Source organism: Crocodylus porosus, unplaced genomic scaffold (assembly GCF_001723895.1).
Source record: "Crocodylus porosus isolate Cpor-Errol unplaced genomic scaffold, CroPor_comp1, whole genome shotgun sequence".
Classification (NCBI taxonomy): domain Eukaryota; kingdom Metazoa; phylum Chordata; order Crocodylia; family Crocodylidae; genus Crocodylus; species Crocodylus porosus.
In genome coordinates, this window is record NW_017728948.1 from 19,662,450 (window position 1) to 19,688,857 (window position 26,408).

General features: G+C 41.0%; 1 protein-coding gene across 12 annotated transcripts in view; it reads left to right on the top strand.

Moving 5' to 3' along the window:
* The window catches only part of ABLIM2 (actin binding LIM protein family member 2), a 260,365-nt gene that overhangs the window by 182,820 nt on the left and 51,137 nt on the right, over positions 1-26,408 (top strand). For 3 of the 12 annotated variants that reach the window (XM_019553313.1, XM_019553316.1, XM_019553324.1), the window contains 6 exons: positions 483-515; positions 4,407-4,524; positions 7,076-7,174; positions 14,215-14,316; positions 14,893-14,946; positions 25,527-25,576. In XM_019553313.1, coding sequence (XP_019408858.1) covers positions 483-515; positions 4,407-4,524; positions 7,076-7,174; positions 14,215-14,316; positions 14,893-14,946; positions 25,527-25,576 — 456 coding nt within the window. The remainder of the gene's footprint in view (positions 1-482; positions 516-4,406; positions 4,525-7,075; positions 7,175-14,214; positions 14,317-14,892; positions 14,947-25,526; positions 25,577-26,408) is intronic. The other 9 variants (XM_019553320.1, XM_019553325.1, XM_019553314.1 and 6 more) reach the window with 8 other exon arrangements.

The following is a 26,408-nucleotide window of genomic DNA, read 5'->3' on the forward strand; positions in this document are numbered from 1 at the left end:
CAAAAATATTAGTTATGAAATTAGATGCTGCTTAATAAGAATTCAAAAAAATGTACTGATATCTTGGTTAAAGCAGAGATGGCTCAGAGCTTCAAATTTCAGCTCCAATCCTCATATGTGGTGAGAGATTGTTTGATATGGGCTTATCTCTAAATGGTTTCTTAAAACATGAGTTTATTCTATTAAAAAAAATATTGCACAAATTTTCAGGATAAGACTGAGGAAAGTCAAAGCCACCCACAGGATTTGTTTGCAATACAATCATTTTTACTAACCAAAGCTGGGGAAGGACGGATCACATTTTATTCCTCATCATATTAAAAGCATCTTCATTTACTTGATCTAATCAGTGGTTATAATTGCTTTAACTATATCATGTTACACAGTATTGATACTGTTAAAAATAGATTTTTTTTCTCACAAATATCACCATGCATGAATCTGTATCACTAATTTGTTACTTTGTGTGTTGCTGTTTGCAGTCACCTCAGTTGCTCTCTCCAACACCTACTGAGGTAATCCCCAATGCCTTTGTTCTCCTATTCTGATCCATTTCATAATGCATTAAACGCGTTCATAAAAATAACCATTGGAGTCTGAAATGTTGGGGTTTGCCTCCTGCCTCTTGCAGAGCCTGGGGTTTTTATAAAAATGTTTTAGTACTGTAACTTCTGTCAGATAACTGCTCTGTTTATGGATGAGTCTGTTTCACTGACTTCCATCCTCATTTCTGCTTCATGAAAAAGGTTAGACTTTCATCATTTTTTTTTCAAATTGTTCCAAAAAAAAAAAAATGCATTCTAATTTGTAATGTGCTATTTGGATTTAAAACTAACATCTTCAGATGCCCTAGGTTAGTGCTTGGCATGACTTGGCATGACTATCCCACGGTTGAACTGCTTGTATATATCTATAGTTAAATTGCTTATGATTATACATACTGTTGAGGCCAGGTTCTCAGTTTGTCTGTAACTCCGCTGACTTTAATTGAGCCTATAACAATATCCAGGTTTGTCATTGTTAAAGATACCATTTCAGGATGCACCGATTTGGAAGCAATGCAACTATGTACAGGAGCAATGCTTCTTAGATTGTAAAGGTAGAAAATAATATATAAATATCATAGGCCTGATTCATGACTCTGTTACATGAGTTATATTTGTGTGTTTATCCATTTTTTTTTAAATGTGTAACAGTGTGAAGAATGAAAGGTAGTAATCAATCCATGGTTTTCCTTAAATATTACATATTGCAACTGCCGTTAGAAACATTGGTTAAATCTGACAAGTGGATAATTAACAACTAGGAATTAAAAATACTATTCGCCATATTTGTCCACCTATCACACACCCCCAAATAAGAAATGCACCTTGCTTTTGGAAGGCAGAATGTGAAAAAGAAGTTTGTTCTAGGCTCATGGTTAACTGGGTGACATGGAGTCCTCCTTGCAAACATAGGGGGCTCCTGTACACATGCAGAGAGGCTGGTCCAACACGCTCAAATTACAATGCATCAGGGCAGACTTGATTAATCAAGTCTGCCGGAGCGTGGTAATTATCTCACTCCAGCAGGCTCCAGAGTCACGTGTATCAGTGTCTCCCCTGGAGACGCTGATACGCGTGACACTTGGGGCACTTTAATTAGAGCGGCTCTTGGAAAACAATCTGGGTGACACAATAGGATCTTCTTGGTGTAGTGAAACAGCAAGAAGACTAGGAAGGCCCCAGATTCTTACAAGGGCAGTAGCTGGACTGTTAGTTCTCTACTGTAAATACCCATAGTTCCTTATATAAGTTCCTGTAAATAATAAAGTGTTGTTGTCCACACCACAATTCTTAAATTACATGCATAGCTTGCCCCTGACCATTTCAGGCACCAGCTGCAGTTTTCAGCTGATAGTGATGGCAACTGTGAGAGGGATAACACAGAACTCTTTCCCTTCTGCTTTCTGGAGCCAGAGACAAGGGGTGGCCATGCTGGTGGTCATTAGACAGTGCCTGCATGCTTCTTTTCCCATGCATCCCTGTTTTGGAGAGCTGATTCTTGGAGGCTGTGTGTGGTGTGCAAGTCTATTGTAGTACTATTGTATGTACTGTATGGAGCAGTACTGTATGTAGTGTAGTCCTATATGTAGTACTATTGCACTTCATGAATTTCTTTCAACATTTCATCAGAAACCTGCAAAAGGTAGGGTACAAGATTGTTAAAGTGGAACATTTCAGAATTATCACCTTACTTACACGTGATCTGTTTTTCTGTTTAATATTAACATTTTAAGCTGATTACAAAGGCTAGGTCTTAGTTCTGTTATGATTCACAAAGGCATGTTAAGATATACTCACTCTCTGCCTCCACTCTAGAGAGTGTATTTTTTGTACCAAAGCTCTTTTTATTGACATAGTTGTTCTACCTGCTTTGAAATGTGCAGTTCTGCAGGACCTGATTTTAAATTTAAACGTCACACTCCTGTGGTCCTTGTCAACTTGGAGAAATGTACTGAAAAAAACCAATATTTCTTGAGGCCATGAGCAATGTCAGAAAGTCTTATGAGCACTGAAGTGGTTACTGACATAGAGACTATTATAGTTAGGGCAGAACATACTGAAGTATCTCAACGTGAGTATGGGACTTGGGTGAATATGGAGGAATTGGTGGTCTCCTGACAAATGGCACAAGGAACTTTCTACTCCCTTCAAAGGAATATTAAGGGAAAGATTTCTATAGGAGAGTCTTCAATAGTTTTTACAGCCAGAGCTCAAGATCTTTCATATATTTTTTCTGCAGCAGGGCTTGATTTGTGATTATGTTTAAATTTGGCCCTCCTCAGATAAATTCTAATATTCTGATTTGTCAAAATAAGAAATGAGAAAAATGAATTTTAGAGCAATGCTAATACTGCAAAGTTGATTTCTACATCTGATCTCTTCATTGTGGTTTCTGGTTCTTCAGAAAACTATACTTATACAGTTGCAAATTTGTATTTTAATGAGCTACAGAAGACATCACAATCTCTATGGTAATGTTTTCCAGAGAAGTGTCTTTAGTCTACAAAGGAGAATAGCCCATTACATGTATTTGAAAAAATCAAGGTAGTGAGGAGATGGTTCTCAATGGGATGCATTTTATACAATAATAGTGTAATGCCATAACTTTAATTATATATATATGTTTGACACCACTGAGATATAGATAGAGATAGAGATAAAGATACTACTCAGTTCAGGCTACTGAACACTGGGGGCATTGCCAATAATTGGCCTGTCATAGAAACCAGGGCCTAGTAGACGTGGTGGACATGCCTCCTGGCAGCAGCCAAGCAAGTTGGGGACTGTGCAAAACAGCCCTCAGTTGCCCTGTAGCCCACTGGCCCACCACCCCTTGTGTGCCCTTGCCATGGAAAGTGGTGGCTTAGCCTGTGGTCACTAACCCCACTGTCTCCACACTGGCTGATGCTGCCACTACCATTGTGGTTGCCACTATGGTGATCTCAGCTGCTGCCACTGCCATGGCCATAGCCATCACTCTTTTCCCTGGGGAGGATCCAGCCTATCCAGCACAGATCCCCAGTTGAGTTTGGCACCCTGATACATATTGGGAGCATCTACATGAGATGCTTTACAGCGCATTAGCTCAGTGGGCAAAACCTGTCCTAATGCCCAGTAGATTTAGTCTACTGCACATTAACATCACAGAAAGACCTTTTGTTTGCACTAATGTGCAGTAGTGGAAATTACTGTGCATTAAATTAGTACCTATCATTACAAGTACTAACTTAATGCTGTAATTATGGCACATTAATGAACATGTAGACATACCCATTGGCACCTAACATATAAATCATTCACCTGGTAATTATACAACAGATTTTGCTTGGACTACAGAGTATTGTAAAGATATTGTGCAGAAGACACAATAGACCTGTGTGATAGGAGTAAGCAGGTGAGCCCTGATCCTGTACTGTCTTGCATTGCACATAGTCATTATCCTGCGTAGGAAATGAATGTAAATACCGTCATTCCAGTTTGTCCTTTCTTATGTCCAGTGTGCTTAAACAACAACACAAGACAAAAGGAAGTGGAAAATCCAGCTCCCTGTCCTGAAATAATGTTTCTCTGATAATATGTGCATTTTAAACTGTATCTTAATTTCACACTCCTCTCTTATACGTTGCCTTCACAATTTACATCACCGTTCCTTGACCATGTGTGTGACAACACCAGAACAGCTCTAACCACAGCAGATGTGAAATGTTTCTCTCTAAATTCTTGCCTCATTTCACTGGGGTTACATGGAGTCTGAAAACAGAATCAGACTATACAGGCAACAAAGCAAAAATGGCTGTATTCTGAAAGTGTTATAGTGGTCTCTTCCCCAAAGACTTATGTTTTTCTCTTTTTCCCCCTCAGGGTGAGCAAGATGATAGATCTTTCAAGTACAGGACATCAAGTCCTAGTTCTGCTGGATCTTTAGGTTATGGTCGCTACACTCCAACGTCCCATTCTCCTCAGCATTACAGCAGACCAGGTAATTCAGAAGCAAGTTCATTTATTCATTTGCCTATGTTCAGGTTCATGGTACAGATATGATTCCGATCTTGTTGTTAAAACATATTACCATATTTTGGTTAATTTGAAAAGAACGGCCTATGAGAAAAGCAAATTTCTTCACTTAATGCACATACATAGGGTTTTTGTTTGTTTGTTTTTAATATATTTTGCCAGGCATTACAGAATTTAGTGTAAAATAGCAGAAGATAGAGAATGGACTTGATGCTGCCCATTCTTTCTGCTCATGACCTCTTACCTAGTCAAACCCCAACTCTTCCACCTGATAAAATCATGGGTGCTAATGGCAAGATTTAACATGGGAGACCTGCAATCCTCTTTGCACTGATAACATATGGGCTGAGGACTGGACTAGAAAAATGGCTGTTAAATTTCCTGCTAACCAATTTGCTGGTCAAAATCCACCTGCAGTGAAGTCTGCAGCAATCAGTGCTACACTGGAGGAAGCAGCTTAGCTTATTTTTGCATGCTCATAAGAGGTGGATTCAGCTCACCCTGGCCTTTTTGCAGGAGCAACTGAACTGCTTAAAACTGTTCACTCAACTGGAAATGTTCTGTAGTTTTGTCAGTGATTTTTTTCTTTTTGGAAATTAGAAATGTGCTTTAGAAGATAGGGGAGGGTAAAGGAGGTCCTCAAAAAGGTAACATTCAAAGAGAAAATTTAAATTGAAAGTTGTAAGAAACAGTTTACAGAAAATGGCATCCTTGTTATTCACAAAGTATTTGCTGGGGATGGAAAAATATGAAGCGTCAAAGATCTGTTTAGGAGAAACTGTGCTGAAACTGGCAATTCTATCATGATTATATTCACTTGTACCCTAGGAGAGCAGGGTAGGAAGAGGAAGAAAAGCATAAACAGTTCTGCTTTAAAAGTGAGTTTTAAAGCTGTAATTTTCACAAGCAGCTAGAAGTATTCATAATTTGTAATTGTAGTAGTTATTTTCACAGTATTAGTTCTCCATGCAATGTGCTATCAGGATGTTACAACAACAAAAAAGGAACAAATGTGAAAGATCTAAGGCTTTAGTTTATTAAGCTGCTTAGGGCCCTCCACAAGTGCAATTAAAGGCACAATGGGATCTAATGTGCAATCCACATCATGGATGCATGCATGGCAGGGGGTGTGATTGTAGGATCACACATTAAACCCCATCATGTCTTATTGTCAGTGCAGGGAGAGCCAGATCCCAGGCTCCCCCTGCACTGGCAAGGAGCAAGGTCCCATAGCTGGGAGCCCCCTCAACTGAGGGGCTCCCAGCCCTAAGGACTTCATGCACCCCATGGCTGGGAGACACGGCTGCTGAGATCTCCCAGCCCCAGAGATGTGTGAAGCCCCTGGGACTGGGAGATTATGGCAGCCATGGTCTCCCAGCCTTGTGGGTGCATAAAGCCTTCTGGGCTAGGAAACTGCAACAACTGTGGTCTCCCAGCCCTGGGGGCTTCACACACCCCTGCACCTGGGAAACAATGACAGCTTCAATCACCCAGCCCCAGGTGCTCCACACCCCCCCACAACTAAGAGACTGCAGTTGTGCCCTGCAGCTGCCGGGACCCGGCTTGGTCCCTCACCAGGAGGCATGCTGCTGAGACCCAGCATCTACAGCTGTGGGACTCCGGGTCCCAGCAGCTGTGGGGTACTGCTGGAACCCAGAGTAGGCAGCTGCCAAGGCTGAGTCCTTGCAGTTGCAGGACTCCCAGCCACAGCTGGGCATGGTGGAGCCCTGTGGCTGGGAGCCCCCTCAGCTGACAGGGCTCCCAGCTGCAGGGATGACCTTCCTACAGGTGCAAATTAAAGCTGCATACAAACTAGCTCTAAAGTTAGTACACATTGTCAAGGTCTAACTTCATAGCTGATTGGACCTTTTTATGGCACAATAGGTACTTTGCACGTGTAGCTGGTTTCGGTTAATTGCACAATAAGCTGGTTAATCCCTGTAACATGTAGAAGGGGTCCTCAATCACATGCCTAACTTAAGCACCCAACTTCAGTGGGGCTTCTTAAATTTTAAACTTAGGGATGCTCTTAATACCCTGTTGTATTGTGGGCTGGATCCTACGTCCTTTGAAGCCACTAGCCAAATTAACATTGATTTCAATGAGAACTGGTCCTTGATCTAATAAGTTCTTAGTGGGGGAAGAAAAAATAACGTCCCCATTTCATTCCATGTAGACCCATTATGAACATATGTCATTCCATCTTGCAGCTTTTGCCAACATCAGTTTTGCCCAAAGTGTAGTTATGCTCTTCATAGTGCCTTTTTCTGGAATATTTTCTGATGTTCCACCTACAAATCTGTGCCTTTATCGAACTGCATAATATGACCAGTATTGTTCTTAGAAGACAGATTAGAAATAGAATAGATTTTTACTTTTAAAATCTGTACTAATTTCTAAACTTGTATATCATCAAGAGGAAAATGTTCCTGGAAAAAAAAAGGTGTTATGTATGTTGTGGCTTTCAGTAAGTGAACTAAATAGTTTATTTTCACTTACTCTTTGTTACCCCCTAGCTGGTACTCAGAGTCTTGGTACCAGTAGCTGCATCTCCCTGCCCCAACACCCAAGCCCTACATCTACATTCAGACATCATTACATCCCTTTCTTCAAAGGTAAGGTCCAGGAATGCCAACTGTGCTGTGATAACTGTAGACCTCTCCAAACGTGTTTCAAGTTGATGTCTGTGCAAGCATGGCTTCCAACTGGATAAAGTTTGTCTTAATTTTGTGCAAGTGCTTTCTTGACGTACCTTGTCAGTCTCCGGGACCTGCTGGTTTTATATATTTTTAGTTTCAGTGAATGTTCTATGTTTTCTAAAGGTGGGGAGAAAAAAAGGATTTGGAAGTGAAAATGGAAGAACATTATTTAAAATTTTGCTTGTTGTAACTTACAGAAATGTTTAATCTCATTTCCATATTTCAGTGAAACTAAGGGACTACTGGAAGAAGGCCCTTTCAAACACTGGACAATCAAGTATTCAACCTTTTAACTTCCACGTAGAGAATTAGCCAGGTTTTTGGGGTTTGGGGTTTTTTTTTTTAACGATTAAAACATAGTGGGGTCAGATCCTCACCTAGTTAAATCAGCAGTGCTCCACTGATCATCTGTGAACCTGGCCAGTTTCAGGTGCTATGCTTGCATTTAACCCTGTGTTGTGCCTCTCAATAGATTGGTCCTTATTCCTATTAAAACTTTTACAAATACACATGAATTATTAATGGTCTGCATATTACAGGGAGGCACTGGGGGAATCCCTAGGACTTTTGAGGCAGAGTGCACTTTGGCTCAACATGTTATTTAGACATTAGAGAGGAAGACTGCATGCTTAATGATTACAAGAGTGTCCTCCCCTGAGTTTTTCCTCTTCAAGAAAGATGAAAGTGGAGAGGAAAGAGAAACAGTCATGGATAACAACCATTTTCAACTCCTAGTGTCCACTATTTTTATGTGCCGTCATAGCTAGGAAAGGAAGTGACTACTAAACACATCTTCCTTTCAGAGGGCCTTGTTATATGGGATACTTAGCATTGTGTTATATTTAGATCAATTGTAGTAAGCATTAGTATGACTTGGGAAGTTTTCTGAGCAATCATATGTTAATGCCAGTTCAAGACTTTGGGGCATTCAGCTGATTTTTGGTCTCAGCCCTGGGATTGCACCAGAGCTGGTTGGAGACTTCCATGAGGTCCTGGGGCTGGGAGTGTGGCTCCCAGCCTTGGGATCTTAATTGATCGCATTATCTCTGTGGACCAGTCCCGCATTCAGGCAACACGTGTTACTGAATATGAATGGGAGATACTCCTCCCTCGAAAAGGCTTAACTTCACTACAGTACAAGAGCACTTGGCATATGTTTTCTTGTTTGAACACTGGGATGCTAGCATTTTAAGATGCTAAGATGTTAACAGATGCTAAGTGTGACATGTAACACTCCCCCAAGGTATATAAGTAGCAGGTGTTCAGTCCCTTTGAAAACACAGCAGGTAGGTCTGGATCGGGTTCCAACTCACTCAGGAATAATTCCACAAAAGTCACTGGAGTGTTGGTGGTATAAATGAGACTAGAACCAGGCTCATGCCTTGACAAATATGAGCTGAAGAGGGAATTTTGGAGAGAGAGAATAAATTATAAACCTAGTGATACTATTTTAAACAACAATCTACCTATAAAGATTCTGTCTCCCTCTTCCCGAAGGGCTGAAGCACACCGTGACCAGGCACTGCACAGACACTCTTTTATGCGTATAGGTTTTGTCAGAGTTGATGTATTTAGCTAGAAAACCTGTCTGTGTGCTGCACTGCATGATTACACAGTGTGAAATGCTCTCATTTGAAAGCTGATCAGTAGTTGCTTAGCAGCACTTTTACTTGATCACACTTAGGTCAGTATGTTCAGGCCTACCTGCTGTTGCCATATGCAGGAACAATTTCTTATTGATATTGTTTGGAAAACAGTCCTTCAAGTGGCATCCATCTATTCCAAACACAATAATATTACTTTGCATTTTTGTAGCGCCTTTTCTCAAGGAACTCAAACCCCTTTGCAAGTATTAAGTAATTAAGCCTCACAGCAGCCCTGTGAGGTAGGTAAGTATTTTTATATGAGTAAACTGAAGCCTATGGGTCATAGTTACCCTACTGTTATGCATTGAGTAAGTGGCCTAGCCAAAAAAGGACTCCCTAGGATATGTCCTTCTGTCCTACTTCCCAGATCCTTCCTCTCAGTACTAGAATGTCCTCATTCCTTGCCTTGGTAAGTGTTTGAGGTTAATGATGTGCTGTTCTTTTGCCTGTTAAAGTATGAGAAAAAACATGGACAAATTCATGTTGCAGGACCAAAAATAAATGAAATATAGTTAAACAACTTTCAGTTGACATGGGCATTATTTTGTATCAAAATAAGACATTTGTTACTATTTCCATTCAAAATACTTAGAAATATGCTTGGCTGTCTGATAAACCTGAACATATCTCAAGACGACACACTGGTTAACAGTACTAAAATTGACCTTTTGTATTCAAAACTGAATCTTACCTTTAGTTATCCAATATTTGTCTTTATTTCTGAAATAAAGGCACCTCTCTGCCACTAAGAGAATTAAAATTCTCGTGGCTTCAGACGGCTTTGCCTTCATTATTTTTGTCACAGGACTTGTTCCTGAGTTTCTGCACTCCCTCCTCACCTCCCATACAAGCAACAGCTTGTTATGACAGTTAATAATAACATAAGGTAGGATTTTATGAAATGCTCGGCATTAGTCTAACTGTGGTCCCTTTAAAGTCAAGGAGTCTGCAAGAGTGCAGCCCATGTGGAGTAAAAGTCCGCTCTTTAGAAAACAGCGAACTTCACCTCGTTTATTTTAATATATGGGTTTCCCCAGGAATGTCCCTTTAATCTGTTGTAGTACTTGGTGGACTCATTTACATGTACAATGAGTTTGAAGTGATGTGTGCTGGAGTTTTTTGCTCCTGGGTGCCAGGTTTGAATGTGTGCCCAGGACTGCACACTTTGAGCCAGGTTGGAGTGGCCCAGCTGGCAGGGGTCCCAGGGGCCAGCCCGTGAACCTGGAGCTACTCCAGCCCAGCTCCACGTGCTGCAAAGGATCTGGCTGAGCATGAGGGTCTCCAGCGTTGGGCTAGCCGGTTAGCTGTGGCATGAGGGTACAACAGTGCAGGGCTAACTAATTAGGCAGCTCCACAGTAAACCTCTTGTGTAAATGCGACCAGTGGTTTCAAAGGCTTGAACAAACAGTTGCTATTTTAAAGACTTCAAATAGAAATCAAGTTTCGTTGGCCTAATGAATGGGCCCAACATCTAAATGTAAGAAAGACCACAGTTACAGTGGTAACTGCCCCCGCTTTGAAACAGTGGTCAGAATTCATACTATGAAATCCCAGGGTAGGGAGGTTTGAAGGCATGCTGCTCAGCTATGATAGCTTTCTGGCTACAAAATCTACACAAATCTTGTCATATTCCCCATGGCTCAAGAAAGAGAAAATGCTGCAGTATGAAAAGCTAGTCTGGAAAGTGAGAGCTAGAGAGCAGAGAGCATGTAATTGAGCCTAAGGAGATGTAAAACAGGCTTTTTGACCAGCTCTCAAATAGTAGGAGAAGGCAACATGTTTTGAGGCCTGCCAGTCTCCTGCACACATACAAGGGCAAAAGGGCAGCCTGTCTTGCTAAAGCCAAGAGACACAAGTCTGTTTCTGTGGTTGATATTTAAGTTCAAAGTAAACCCTTCAAGATTCATTCCAAGTTAAATAAAACCAAGTCCAGGAAAGAGTTCATGATTCTATGTTTTCGCCCCACATAGTCTAGAAAGTGGATTGGGTCACAGCCTGTGGCTGCTTATGGCACAGAACCAAACCAAAACCTTATAAAAGTTTTCTTCCCAATAGTTTTATCTTTTGTGAGGCCAGTCTTGAAATCCTAACTTATTTTTTACCCAAGCAAACATCAAACAAGATACAATTCCCACTGAAGTCTCAGTTAGGAGGGTTATAAGTGAGAAAAAAATGAGTCTGTGGATCTTGTCACAAGCCTCAGTATGTTTTGTTATGAGAAATTTTTTTGTATGTCAGATGCAAAATCCAGCTATATCCCTACCTTTCGCAATCATAAACAACCTTTTATATAATGTAAGTGTTAGCTTGCATAGTGTAAGGGTGCCCAAGAATAGCTTCCTGCCTGCCTGCATCCCTTCTAAATGCAAATTTAGGCTGTGATCATGCAAATGATCCCCACGCAGAGCAGTTTGCCGATTTACAGCCTTCACTCCTCTGTGTTTACTTTCCCTGCCCCTGTCCTCTCTTCCTCAGCTCTTTTCTACTCAGTGCCTCTTCCTGGTACCTGGTACATGAAAGAAATGATCTCTAAAGAATCCCACTCTTTATATCATTTCCAGCTCAATGAAATTCCTCATCCTCATGGCTTTTATCCACACAGAATCTTTTAGGGACCTAAAATTTTTAGAGGTGCACTGGTACGTCAGTTCCATATCAGACTGGCACTGATATAAGGAAAATTGACGGTATCAACAATCAGCTTTTTTTGGCTGATGTGGCCAATAAATGTCCCGAGCATGTGCCCAGCTGCAGCACAGCAGGCAGGTGGCTAAGAGCACAGCCCAGCAGCATGGAGAGCAGCTGGATCTGGCTGGTAAATGTGTTGTCCCGCACAGGGAGCATGTGACCCCTGACAGCCAGTCACCTCGCCCACCGCTCTCAGTCCCAAGAAGCCAGCCCAGGAAAGCAGAGGGAGAGCAAAAACCTGGCCATTTGCTCCCATTTTAAAAACCCAACCAGACACAAGGACAGATGGCCAAAAAAGAGGACATGTCTGGGAAAACCTGGACATATGGTAACCCTAAACAAGAGGATTCATAATAACTGAGACTATAAAAGCAAAGCATCAGCCTTAACTAGGAAGCTCTTCTACTCCATACTGTCTATTTAGGATGAAGCTGTATCTTGGCTGTGTAGGTGGTTGGGGCCTGGCATCTGATCTAGCATAGAAGAAATAATCTGTGCCTAGGAAAAAGCTGGTACCAGTGGTCAAACTGATATTTCTTCAGTCACCCTTTTTTTTCCTGGTCTACTCCTAAGGCAGAAAGTCTTAGGCTCCCACGCAGGCTGCCCCGTGTGGAAGATTTAAGGTCACTCCACAAAGAGTATTGGAGGTAAAATAAAATGTTAGCTAATGCTTCTTGAATTTCAATTTCGAAACTGTCCAGAATATTTTTTAACTTTGGAGCAATGTTCTTATCAAATTATTGCTATGAAGTAGATAGTTGAAGTGACTCCCAGTAGTTAGGGGGGTGTTAATTATCTTCATTTCATTCTGCAATATGACAGTAAAAGGCCCCAAATAAAGACTGATTAATTAGTGACACTGCACATTCTTCTGCTCTTACATAAATTCTTCCTCCATCCACTGATCTCCATGGCACTACTTCCATCAGCTGCAGTAGCAATGGGTTGGGCATTATGGTTACTACTGAAATATTGGGTTCAGACAGAAGTAACATTTGTTGTGCAATCGACCCCCTAAAAGCACTCTACAGCCAGGCCGTGGCACAAGTGCTTTAAAAGTGGCTGATCATGCAGCAAATTAACTCTCATCTAATGAGGGATCAGATGAAGGCACTCCACTTTGGAGTGCCTTAAGGAACTGTTCCTTAACATCAATCTATAGCAAGATCAGGGCTGGGCTCATGTAGCCCAGCCACACCCCACCCCACCCCCAGTGCTGTCTGCAGGAAGGGAGGGGGAACGAGGTGTAGGCTGGGATTTGCCCAGCCTGAGCTGGAGGGGGAGTGGGTATATTGGAGCCCCCCTGCCTCACGGCTCCCCGAGGTCCCCCTCCCCCTTCAGCTCAGGCTGGGTAAACCACAACCTGCAGCTCACTCCTCCTTCCCTCTCCCCCATTCCCTTCCTGCAGATAGCCCCAGAGCTGTTAGGAGGCGTGGGGGGCTGGGGGAGAAGAGCAACTCCCAGTCCATGCCCCAACCAGTCAAATTTTCTGGGTCTGCTATGGGCATGGTCTCTTCTCACCCAAAGTTACCCACAATACCTTCTCTCACCTATAGCAGTGCTTGGTTATACGTCTAAAACTTGTGTTCTGAACTGTTGTCTTTTCTTCAGAAGAACTACTGTACCTTCGTCATTGATATTCATCAGTTTTGCTCACCATACACACTAAAATGAATATTGCCAATTAACAGCAGTTTTATGTTTTGTAAAAGTGCCATGTTCAGCTTCCAGTTGCTTAACACTGCTACAAATGAATTGGAATTTACAAGTCCCAAAAAAGTAAAGCTCTACTTTTCTGTTTGCCAAGCAGCATTATAATGCCATAGAGTATTCTCTGAGGTTTAACTGAAAGGAAGTAAGTGGAACTTGATGAGTATTTGATGAATCAAGAGTAAAAATGAAAACAAATACTTTATATATTCTAAAATTCAGCCAAGTTGACTATGGCATTATATATCCATGACTTGATAATCCAACCCTTTTTACATATACATAAAATACTGAGGAGAGTTACCTTTGGGGAAAAGTTAAAATAGTACTATAATAATAGAACAGCAGCTTTTTGTAATGTATACATCCGGAAAGCCTTGACTCAACTATAACATCTTTTTTTTTTCTTTTTTTTGGTGTGGTCCTGCTTTCAGCTAATTTAAATATTATTTTTCACTAATGGATTAAGAGCAGGCTGTAATTTAATGACATAACATTTACCTTTGCTGAAATCTCTCTCAAATATTTTTCCAGTTAATGGTATGCAAAAGGCCTTACAGATCTCTGGATAATTTTCCCTTTTTTATGGGAACATCAGGTTTTGAAAAGAGAATTTTAGATCTTGAAACCAAGATGAAGGTCTGAAGCGTATATATAATTTATCAAGTATACATAATTGCAAACTCCATTTTCTAGACCTGATTAAAGTGTGAGCCTTTCTACTTCATTTCCTTTGCTGAGAGCATCATGTTAGAAACTAGTGTTGGTAAACAATATTCAATTATACAAACAACTGTTTATTTAAAAATGTTGGATTAACAAGTCATTTTGAGTAAGCTTTTATGCTTGAAGTACTCTACTTTGCTTTCCATTTTTTTCTTTTATCTGCTTTTTTTGCTCTTCCCCTTGGAGGCAGTGAAAGTGGTCGGAGCACTCCGAGCTTATCCATGTACTCAGACAGCAAATCTTCACCTTCTGTCTATCAGCAGGCTCCTAGACATTTCCATATTCCAGGTAGGCCAGCTTTGAATCCTCAGTTGATGAATTGTCGTAGTTCTTGCATTAATTTTGAACTATAGAACAGCAACAGCAATGATGTTTTTCACTTCTGAAGAGTGAAAATATATTAACTACTAGAGCTGGTCTGAGAAGTCAGAGTTAAATATACTTCTCACATTTTATGTATAAACAGGTCTGCATTAGGAGAAACCAAAGGTGACAAACTCATATTAAACCTAGCAAAATGCAGTTATATTTACGTGGTACTTGTGTTTACATAGGCTTGCTGAATGCATGGTGTGAGCCCAAGACTTTTGTCCTTTATTTTTATTTCCACTTTCTAAATGAACTAATGGGTAAGGAATCATATTAATATATATTCTGTTAGGAGTGAAGTAAGACTTGGGCAGCCAGGCAGCCCACAATATTTAAAGCATGTACTGATAAGGAGAGAAGTAGTGGCTACTACCTATAATGATGGGTGAATGGTCTCTGTCTGAGAGTTTTGATTTTTGAGACTAGACAGAAAGAATGCTGTCTAAACTGCTTGCTTACTCTTTTGTTCTTTCCTTTTTCTTTCCTCTTCCTCAGACACTGGAGTAAAAGATAACATCTATAGGAAACCCCCTATCTACAAACAGCATGGTACAGTCTGCTTTTCTTTGCTGCAGTATTTTCTACGCATGTCCTTATCAAGGAAGTGCATATGTACCACTGAGTTCTATCGCGTTTGCATTTAATTATGCCAGAATCCCTATTGACTAAAAAAAAAAAGGAAAAGAATTAAGTAACAGAAATAGATAACTCTTCATAACATGAAATCTGAAGACTCAGTAAGTGGCTCTGTTACTGAATTAATGGGATCTCACTGAGCATTACTAATTTAAAGTTAATACTGATCTTATTTTCAGAAGTATACAATAATGCATTAAACATAGTACATTGCTTTCCTGTTTTCAGGCTACCCTGGGGAATATTTAATTTTAAGGTAATTTTGGCTTCTACATTACAGCAGAAAATAAACTTAAATTATTTGAAATATGGTGCATATTAAATACCAGTCTTTGTTTCTCAAGATCTTCTAAGTCCATCATGGTATCAGACCCATTTTTATACGTGTTAAATCCATTGCATACAAATTATTTTTTATCAGCTGTTACCTGACCAAGATGGCTTTTGATATTGCAGGGGCAGACCTGATAGTAAAGTTGGCATCTGAATCACTAACCAAACTGAAACACACAGAGAATGCTTTTGTTATACAGATAATTTCACTCAACATAAGACTTTAAGAAGGAAATATATACATTGCACATGTTTTAAGCACAACAGGAAAAGAGACAATTTCAAAAAGGAACCAAAGCCCGTCTTCAAAAACTGCTAAGAATATCAGATAGTGTTAGGCTCCCGTTTTATAAAAGCTATTAACTACTTTTCAAGTGAAATCCAACTTTCAACCTCTGAAATTTCAAGAATCATTTTTACAGTCACATTGTCTTCAGGTTCACAAATAAGAGTCTTATGCTGTTCCTTTTATCTTTCAAGGTGTTTGCATAATTATGTATGTCACTGATTAAAAACCCTCCACATTCTGGTGGAGCTTGATTACCAGCATTGGTGCCTGAAGTGTGCTTTGACAGTTATCTTGACTAAAATTAGTTGCATCTAATTACATTAATATCTCCATAGAGAAAAATTCTTATCACCTATCATTGCCTTTGGAAGAAAATAATACGTAGGATTCTTATGGCTTGTGTCTTTCCACTACATTCACCTACCCAACTGTTACAGCACTTACTGAGCCCTTTCTGTCTGCCACACTGGTTAAACAACATTTAAGGAATGCTACAAAAAGACAAGGTAGAGATCTGTAATGAATGGGTGTGCCAGCTTTCCAGGGTATATTGCAAATAGGAGCTTGAAAAATTGATATCCCATGAGAGGATCATTGAATTTTACTTACCTCTGACTCAGAAGTCAAGGGGAACTTCTAAGCTAGTTCTATAATGAGAAACAAGAACTAAAAGTAATGTAAAAAAATCAGTGTACCAGTGTAACACATCCCATTGCACTCACAGTCCTCCCATCTACAGAAAAAAAAGAAAGAATAAACCACATATGATACATTGTTATATACTGTGTTACAGAAAAATGCTTGGGTACTATAGTGATGAACATAATATAAAAGCCTAAATAAAAGAGAGCAGGGACCTGCCATGATACCGGGGAGGGCAGGACCCTGAGCTACCACCTCCCTATCAGCTATTCCTCTCCTGGAACAACAGCATTACTGGCAGAAGTAACTGGATGTCCCAGGCCCTAATGTAACACAAGCTACAGACAAGCTATGACTATACTCTCTCTGGTTGTGCAAAGGAGTAATAATGCTGCACATATCTTTACTTTCCATAGCACTGGTGTTTAAGTAGCCATAATTTGGTTTTTGACTGATAAGCAGAAGGGTACAGGCTCAAATAAGGGTGAAAATTTAAGAAATACAAAATATATGTCACTGACAAGTCAGCAAAGACCCCACAATCGGAAAAGATAAGATTCAGAGTTTATATATATATATATTTAGTGATAATTAGGGTGCATGGGTTAAGATCCTCAGTAATTTGTACAGAAAAGAGCAGGTTTATTTGTTTTTTGTTTTGTCCTCATCTTTGAGTTCTTCATCATTTATATTATATATGAAAAGTGTTGTATATTCTATTCTGGATGATGTCCTCTATCAAGTCTGACATATTGTGTGATGATGAGAAGGAATATAAAAAAATCAAGTCTTCTGTCTGGATACTGCTAAGGCTGAGAAGAGTGAGTCAGCATATCCATGTCCACCACAAGAGAAGAGTTCAACACTAAGTAACTGCATGAGCATGTTTAAATCAATGGCATTTAAATAACCTCTGAGACTGTTCTGGTTAAGCCTCAGAACAAAGCAGGCCTCAGCAGTGCTTTAATATGCTTTAGGTGTTGGACTTTGATAGATGTTTTTGGTTCACAATAACAATATGCATAAGCCAAGGTTATGTCCATGATAATGAGATGGAATCCATTTATTTTAGAGCTTGGCTTTAGCATAAATAGTAAATGGCAAAACCTGTCCAAAGCCTTTAATTTCTTTTCTTCTGCAGAGCTACAAATCATTGGTAACAAACAGTCAAACAAAGCAAAGTGCTACTGACATGGCAAAAAGCCCCAACTGTTACATAAGGTTGAAGAGAATCACTAACTATATGTAAATTAAAATGTCCAGAAAAATATTGACATATCTAAGACGAGTTCAACACAGCTATATAGATTTCCGTAAGCAAGAATCTGGCCATGAGCATGTCATCTTTATTTTATATCTACCAGTTTGCCAGGACTTGATGGAGAGGGGGTTTTTTCTACTCTGACCAGTTTTCCGTCTGATATTATACATGACCAAAGGCCACCTTCTCCTTGTTATGTCCAGTCTGTACTTCTGTAAGTCCATTGATTTTAGTGGGAATATTCCTGATATTCCTTGGTGTAAGATGGAAATAAGCTTGTACCTGTTGATATGTAGGTCTGCTAGGCATCTCTGGGTGTGTCTACACAAGATGCTTCGAGCAAAGTAGACTAAATCTGTGCAGTGGGCAAAGCCCATACGAATGCACGGTAGATTGAGTCTAATGTGCATTAATGTCACTAAAAAACACATTCATTTGCGCTAATGTGCAGTAGCACCAATTACTAGGGGTGTACTGATAAAATAATTGGGTGCACCAATTAGGGGTGCAGCCCACCTGTCTCAGGGCACTTAGGTGCCTGCTCCTAGAAGAGCAGAAACTACCTAGGGAGAGCCCAAAGAGCCAGACAGGAGCCCAGGTGCAGGTTGCCCTGGCAACCAGCTAATGAGGAAATTAGCCTGCACCCGGTCAGCTGGCCGGAAGGGGCAGGGCCCTGGCCCCATATAAACCCCAGGACGAAGACTAGGGAGTGGAGCTCTCTGCCGGTGGCCAAGGGGGAAGGAGCCCTCCTAGAGTGAGTGAAGGGAAGAGGCCTAAGTGCTGCTTCTAGTAACGTAAAGGGGCAGAGCACACCTTCTGCAGTTTGTGTTATGTTATAGCCCAGGGGCTTATGTTTGGTTGTTGTTTTATAACACTGCTGGTTTGGGTGAAGCTATTTGGGGAAGGCAGAGGCCTCATTGGGGGCCCACTGCAGCATGGGGACCCCAGCACCAGAGAAGGCATGGCATTTGGGGTGCACAGACCCTGGCGCTGAGGGGCACAGCGACAAGGGCTGCGGAGAGAGCACTGAGGGCGCAGACAGGGCTGCAGAGAGTCCTGTGAGGACAAGGGGCCAAATTATAACAAGGCCTAGATGAGACAACACTAGTACTATCTATGAGGCTTGGGGCATGGTAAAGGGATGGTTGGAGTCACGCATATAGCCTATAAGGCTGGGGACCCACAGGGTCCCAGGGAAATCCATCGGGACTGTGTCTGACCAGATGTGAAGGCAGCCTCCCTACATTACTTTTACATCAAGACGTGGTGGGTGAGAAAAGAAAGTGCCCATCAAGCCAAATTGGCACGGTCAAGGAGCCTTAGGAGATCACGGCCTTCCTTAGGGACCCCACCCCGCGACACCACCCCATAGCTTCCCCTCCCAGCACCACCACTGCCACCCACCCCAACCACAGCCTGGGCCCAACCTCTATGTCTTAGTGGGTTATGGAATAGAGAAAGATCAGATCCCAGACAATTTACTGATTCATTTGATGCGCCTGGCTGGGGGAGTTTGCTTGATTGCACTATTTCACAATGATTGCACACTTAATTCATACAACACAATTTTATTTTAAAATTCCTTGCTACACATATAACACTGCTTAGCTTTAAGAAATCCTTCCCAAATAATGCTATAAGAATTAGTATTACAAAAACAACTACAATTACAAGTAAAGCATGGTATGCTTACAATCCTAGAATTCCAAGAAACCAAATCCCCCGATATACTTTCATCTTGTTATGGTTTTAGGGTTGGTCTCAGCAGTGATAGGAACAAGCCTCAGGCACTCTGCGGCTTCAGCGTGAACAGGAGTTCTTGTTCACGGAGAGGGAGGTTCAGGTGATCAGTCTGATCCAGCCTATGCTTGCAATTCTTCCTTCGGTGTTCTGCAAGAGAGGTTACCTCCAAATTGGGACTGTAGATTACAGTTTATATACTGCATGAGTTGCCGTCTTCGGCCCCTCCTACCCAAACCTGTCACTACTCCCAAATTTGGGCTCGGATCTTACTTAAGATATTTCTGCTTCTTTCTGTTGGTCTTCTGCAACAGAATTTGTCCGCTGACTATTCAGTTTCTGGGAGATTTTCCAGACCACTTCAGTGACCTCTTTGAAAGCCCCTAGGTTTGGATCTCTCCGAATGTTTGCTTAAGGGGCGTTTTTAGGTTAACTTTGTTAAAGGCCTCTAGAGATAAAATTCAAGAACCAAGTCATTCAGCACATAGGCAAAAACAAGCAGTGAGCCTAGATAAGAAGATGAACTGTGCCTTTTTCCTAAACTGGCTAATGGGTATTTATTACAAGAATTCAAACTATTACATTCAATAGGACACTCCCCACCAGGAAGAGCCTGGCTTTGCCCTTGACCCCAGATCACAGCAGCAGCCTGCCCTCACTCTGTGCCCAGATCTGGGGGGTATATGCATCCCCCAGGGGTGTGTGCAGCAGTGGGAGCTGCCCCCCACACCTCCCAGCACTCACAGCTCCATCCCATGCCCCATCCCAGCTGGGCAGTACTTGTCCCTGCACCTACCCCAGCCCCACACCCTTCCTCACCATGGGGGGCCTTGATCTCCCCCCCACACACACACACCCCATCCCTCCCAACTGACTTACCAGCCGGACACTGCTCTCCAAGCTGCTGGGCTGGCCACATACATGCTGTGGCTGCACACATGCATGCACCAATTATTGGCTACATTAATCAGCCACATCAGCCAAAAAAAGCCAGTTGCTGATAATGTTAACTTTCCTTTTAGCGGTGCTGATGCAATACAGATGTATTGGTGCATCTCTACCAATTACGGTGCATTAAGTTAGTACCTGTTATCACAGGCAGTAAACTTAATGCATCATAATTATGATTCATTAATTAACATATAGATACACCCTCTATAGCACACCGAGGAGGTATATTTTAATCTTAGTTTTATATATAAATAAAGTTCTAAAAGGGAGCAAAGAAAATAGCAAAGTTGCTTCTGTTTCCAAATAAGTATATATACAAATTTTTATACATATATACAAAGTTGTTCTAAATCAAAACAAAAATGAAAGCTGTGAACTTTCCATTATAATGTAAAAAACTAATAGAAGCCACCTTTTGTTCTGGAGGATCTCCCAGCAAATGTTGTATAAATCTTTTTGCTAAAGAATAAGTATATTAGCAATTGATGATTTAGCTTCTTGAGCTAAAGGGACACTGAACTAGGACACACAGGAATTAGTGCCAGAGAACATTCTTTCATTGAAGAAACCAAGTTTGAACAAACAAGCACAAAAGTGTTCCTTAAAACAGAGAGTTCAAGAAGCTTTTCCAAAACATTTAGCTTTGGAAGGTCTCAATTACAGCAGTGCTCGGCAAGATACACTATGGCTAAGAGCTTCTGTGTTTCTATTATAGGCTTAACCTTAGAAAACTATAAAAATGTGGTAGAAGAGTCACAGGTTGTAATTCAAGTTTTGAAGTGGGCATTAGAAACAGAGGGGTATTTATTTATCTTTTACTTCTTTGTCTTCACCTTTTTTAAACATCTGCTTCTACAGCAAAACAGTAAGGTCAAGATTCTATTTAATGTATTAGGCATTTAGAGGCTAGGGACAGAAATTAAACATAAACAGGTATAAGCTATGGGAAACCAGTTCAAATCTATAATACAACAGAAGTTCAGTGCACATAAACTGCCTCAAAATGACCAAAATCCGCTTAAGATACACCTGGATGGGTATAGTATCAGACATAACTGATTTAGGTTAAATTGGTTTATTAAACTTCTGTCCCAGATCCCTTCCAGATTCAAGTTAACTCACAGTCATCCCAGGATGCTTTGCAACTCCTCAACCCCTCCCACCCCCACTTGCAGGGTGAGTGTGGTAGCCTTGTCCCAAACTATCTGTTCCAGCCAAGCAAAGAGGCATGCTCTAGCAACCCTCTCCTTCCCGCCCCCCCCCCACCCCGGCTTCTGGTCTGGGCTACTACAGGCATTTCCAGAAACAAAAGTGAATGTCTATTTTCTAACTTACCTGTTCTATCTATGCATCTTAGACTAACCTGCAAAGATTGGGTCACTTCAGCCTTAGTCTTTTTGACTGTCTGTACTTAGTCAAAAGGACTTAGGTGCCTAAGCACAATTCTATCTGATCCCGTTCATCCATCCCTGAACATCCATATTGAATTTAATCTTTTAATATTCCATGATTTGACTCTTAATATTAAGTCAGAAAAAGAACAGAGAGGAAAAGGACCCTCCCACCTTGTGTATTAATAGTTTTCAAGGCTTCAAGCAGTATGAAATAAAAATTGCACTTAGGCATCTACATCCTTGTACCTAATAATAGGTGGAATAGAATCTGGCCCTAAACTTTATGGAAGTGCTTGACCTTCACCAGTGTCACCACTGATTCAAATAAAAGGTTCAGATGCTCAAGTCTGGGTGCCTCACAACCATCAGAAGAGCTGAGTTTTCTTAATAACACTTAAACTAATGCTCAACACTTGTGAAAGTTAAGCCACTTTGATTTGGGTGCCAAAGATCTATAGATCCAAGACTATTGAAAAGGTAGGATGTTGAAGTCATGTATCTCATTACTGACTTTGTTTAGACTCCCTGAAGTCATATAATTTACAACGGAGCTCCACAGAGTTGAGACCTATGTCTGAATAGTATGGACTCAAATGGTCTCTCTGGACCCTAATTTCATAGATGTTTGGGTCAGAAGAGACCTTTGCAGATCATCTCATCCAACCCCCTGCCCTGGGGAAAGAGTGCTGGGGTTAGATGACCCTGGCCAAGTGATTGTCCAGTCCCCTCTTAAAGACCCCCCAAGGTAGGGGAGAGCACTACCATGCTTGGAAGCCCATTCCAGATTCTGGCAACCCTTACTCTAAAGAAGTCCTTCTTGCTGTCTAACCTCAATCTGCTCTCCATCAGTTTGTGGCCATTGTTCCTAGTTACTCCAAGGGGTGCCCTGGTTAACAGAGCATCTCCTATTCCTTGCTGCTACCCCCTTTCCTCACCAATGAATTTATAAATGGCCACAAGATCACCTCTCAGCCTTCTCTTGCACAGGCTGAAGAGATCCAGGGCCCTCAATCTCTCCTCCTAGGGCTTTGCCTGCAGGTCCCTAACCATATGAGTGGCCCTCTCAAGGTTCGACATCCCTCTTGAAGTGTGGCACCCAAAACTGGATGCAGTACTCCAACTGTGGCCTGACCCATTCTGCATGAAGGGGAAGTATCACCTCCCTGGACCTGTTTGTCATGCACCTGCTAATGTATGATAAAGTGCAGTTGGCTTTACTGATCACTTCATCACGTTGACAACTCATGTTCATCTTGGTTGTCAGCAATGAGACTGAGATCCCTTTCCACTGCTGTGCTGCTGAGCAGGTCCTCTCCCAGCCTTAAGCACACTGGTGATTCCTTCAACCTAGGTGTAGCACCTTGCACTTGTCCTTGTTGAACTGCATCCTATTCTGTTCTGCCTACTTTTCCAACCTGTCCAAATCTGCCTGGATTCATTCCCTACCCTCTAGTGTGTTAACTTTACCCCATAATTTGGTATCATATGAGAATTCGGACAGAGTGCTTTCTACATCCTAATCCAAGTCACTGCTGAAGACGTTAAACACCACAGGTCCAAAGACCAAACCCTGTGGGACTCCACTGCCTTCATCTTTCCAGGTTGATACCAACCCATCCACCACCACTCTCTGGGTGTGACCCCTAAGCCAAGTTGCCACCCACCTGACTGTGTAATCATCTACGTCACAGCCACTCAGTTTATCTGTGAGAATCAGATGAGATACTGTATTGAAAGCTTTCTTAAAATACAAGTAAATGACATCTACCTCAGTTCTTGCATCTAAGTATTTTGTGACCTGGTCATAAAAAGAAACAAGGATAGTCAGGCAGGATCTACCTGCTACGATTCCATGCTGGTTGCCCTTCAGCATTGTTTTTCCCACTGGACTCCCACAGATGTGACCCTTAATAATTTTTTCAAAGGTTTTCCTGGGATAGAGGTGAGACTAACCAGTCTACAGTTACCCAGATCCTCCTTCCTCCCCTTCTTGAAAATAGGGACCACATTGGACCTTTTCCAGTCCTCTGGGACCTTACTTGAATACCACGAGTGCTCAAACAACCGTGCCAGTGGCTCTGCTATCACACTGGCCAATTCCTTCAGCACCCTTGGATGAAGATCATCTGAGCCTGCTGATTTAAACACATCCAGCCCCTCCACGTGTCCCTTCACTAAGTTGGTGCTAACAGTTGGTGGGCTGGTTTCCTTTTTGTGACTATATATGATCAAATTGTTTTCAAGGACCAGATGGATTGGTTTTTTACAAAAAATGCCAATTTGTGAAAACTAAAACTTTTTCAGAAGCATTGGTTTTTCAGGATGAGCATGAAATAAAATTCAAATATATCCAATATTCACTCCTGGATTATAGTCTCATACCTCTAAATTTCCTGAGCTTATTTCTAGTCCTGGTCTTAGTGTTTCATTCATCATTTTATTACGAAGATTAAAAATTACTGACTAGAAATTTTAGCTAAGGAAAAAAACACTACAATGGAGCTGTTTGTCTGTTGCAGGCAGCAAAGTTTCAGAAATACAAGTTTGACACATATTGGTAGTACTGAACTGATATTGTAGCCAGGAGAGACCTGGAGAAGGGTAATGTGATACTTAAAAGCATGTCTCAGTTTATCCCAACCATGCAGTTGTACCAATAAAATATATCACCCACATTTTATATTGGACATTTCTTCTGGTGTTAAAATTATACCATTTTTATATATACCTGCACTTTGGATCTGTAGAGTTGAAATGAAATATTCTGGAGAGCAGAAGTAGTAAAAGTCCCATGAATAAGAAGAGCTTAAGATACACCTGTGTTACTCCAGTTTCATGCTAATATGAATTTAACTACAGAGTTTTGCAGTAGTGCAAAGGATTTAGGAGTTGGTATCTCATGTGTATCAGTGTTGTGTGCAATTGGATTCTTGTCTCTCTGAAACTAAAGGACAAAAGTGGCCAGAAAACTGAAGGAGAGGAGAAGATACCGAGGTTCTAATAGGAATAAGAAATACCACGTAGTGGCAAGATAATATCAGCAAAGGTTCTTTACCAGACTGTTCTCCAGCAAAGTGATAGACTCAGAAAATAATCTACTGGGCTGTGGGTGACTGTAACCACTGTAAAACCTTTTCTCTTTCTGATGCCATAATGTTGATCATTAAGGACTGGATCAAGAGGTTTTCTGCTGCAATTTTTAAGCAGCGTAGCATAGTTTAGAAGGAGCCTGGTGGAGGATTTTTTTCTCTGATATCATAATTTTCCTCCACTGCTGGGGTGAAATAATTACTGAAAAAAAAACTTTAAAGGAGGACATGTCTCTTCCCCATCTCCCCACCCTTCCTTTCCACTGGCTCACCTTTCCTGTCTGTCATAGTCAGACGGTAGAACCAAGGTACTGCCCATTGTCTACCTGCCAACAGGGGGAGTGGTGCAGACTAGATATGCAGATCTAGCTATTTTCCCCAGTGATCGTTTTTATTACCATCCACATGGCAACACAGAGAAAAATAGAAGTGGTTTACGCCCTTGAGCAGTGGTATAAGGATGGCCCACAATCTGACTCTAAGTTACTGTGTGCTTTACTCCCCCTCCTCCAGTCAAGTGCACAAAAGTAGCATCCAGCCATCCAACCTAAAAAAGTAGGTTAAAATTCTGTTGTGAGTGGATTTTAAACTTAGAGCATTTGAATCACTTTGATCATTTCAAAAGTTACTTTAAACAAGGCTGGCACCATACCCATGTTCCTGTGGGGATGGGGGTTGGATTTTAATGTTCTTTTTAGAATCCTGAAACAGGATCACAATCAAAATGCTAAAAAACAAAAAAAGGACAGTGAAGAGAAACTACTTTAACCCTTCAACATATTTTTTTCTTTTAGCAGCAAGAAGATCTGAAGGGGAGAATGGAAGTTTAGATCAAGACAAGAAGGTAACATTCAGATGATGCAAAAAAACCCAACATAGTCTGTTAGCGTTTTTCTATTGTTTTAAAATGTTTTAATGAATTTATCATTATTGATCATGCTGGACATTTTATAGTGCCAAATATGCATTCAGTCCTAGACAGAATTTTTAGAAACGCATCGCCCCTCTATTGTTCTGACAAAATATAAGAATTACAACAACCAGTCCACTCATTTACTCAGTCTTCTAGGTCCAGTGGATGTTCTGGTTTTATTTAACATACTTTTTGTTAAATAAAATGTTTTGATGAATAATGGGAATCATTAAAAAAAGAAGAAAGAAAAAGACCATGATCTGAAATAGAGAGAGCATTCAATTAACAATTTCAATTAATAGGACACCTAGCTCCACACTGGGTGCATCTACATGTGCAATTAATGTGACTGAATAAATTCCAGCACAGTTCATACCAGATGTATTGCTTCTAGGAGTTGCAGTACTATCCTATGGCAGAGTTTACTCCATCCTAATAGCACCACACAAGTAGATGGTGGTATTTTACTGCAGAGTAAATTAGTCAACTCCACAGCAAACATCTCGTGTAGATGCACCCACAGTGATATTAAAAATTTCTAGTAGCTAGAAATTTGGGGGTATTGTTTAGGGAATTGTTTTATCACTTACCATTTTATGATAATAATTTATCTCCTTTATAGTTTCATAGTTTCTAGGGTCGGAAGGGGCCTGAGCAGATCATCTAGTCCGACCCCCTGCCATGGCAGGAAAGACTACTGGGGTCAAATGACCCCAGCAAGGTGTTCGTCTAGCCTCCTCTTAAAGACCCCCAGGGTAGGAGC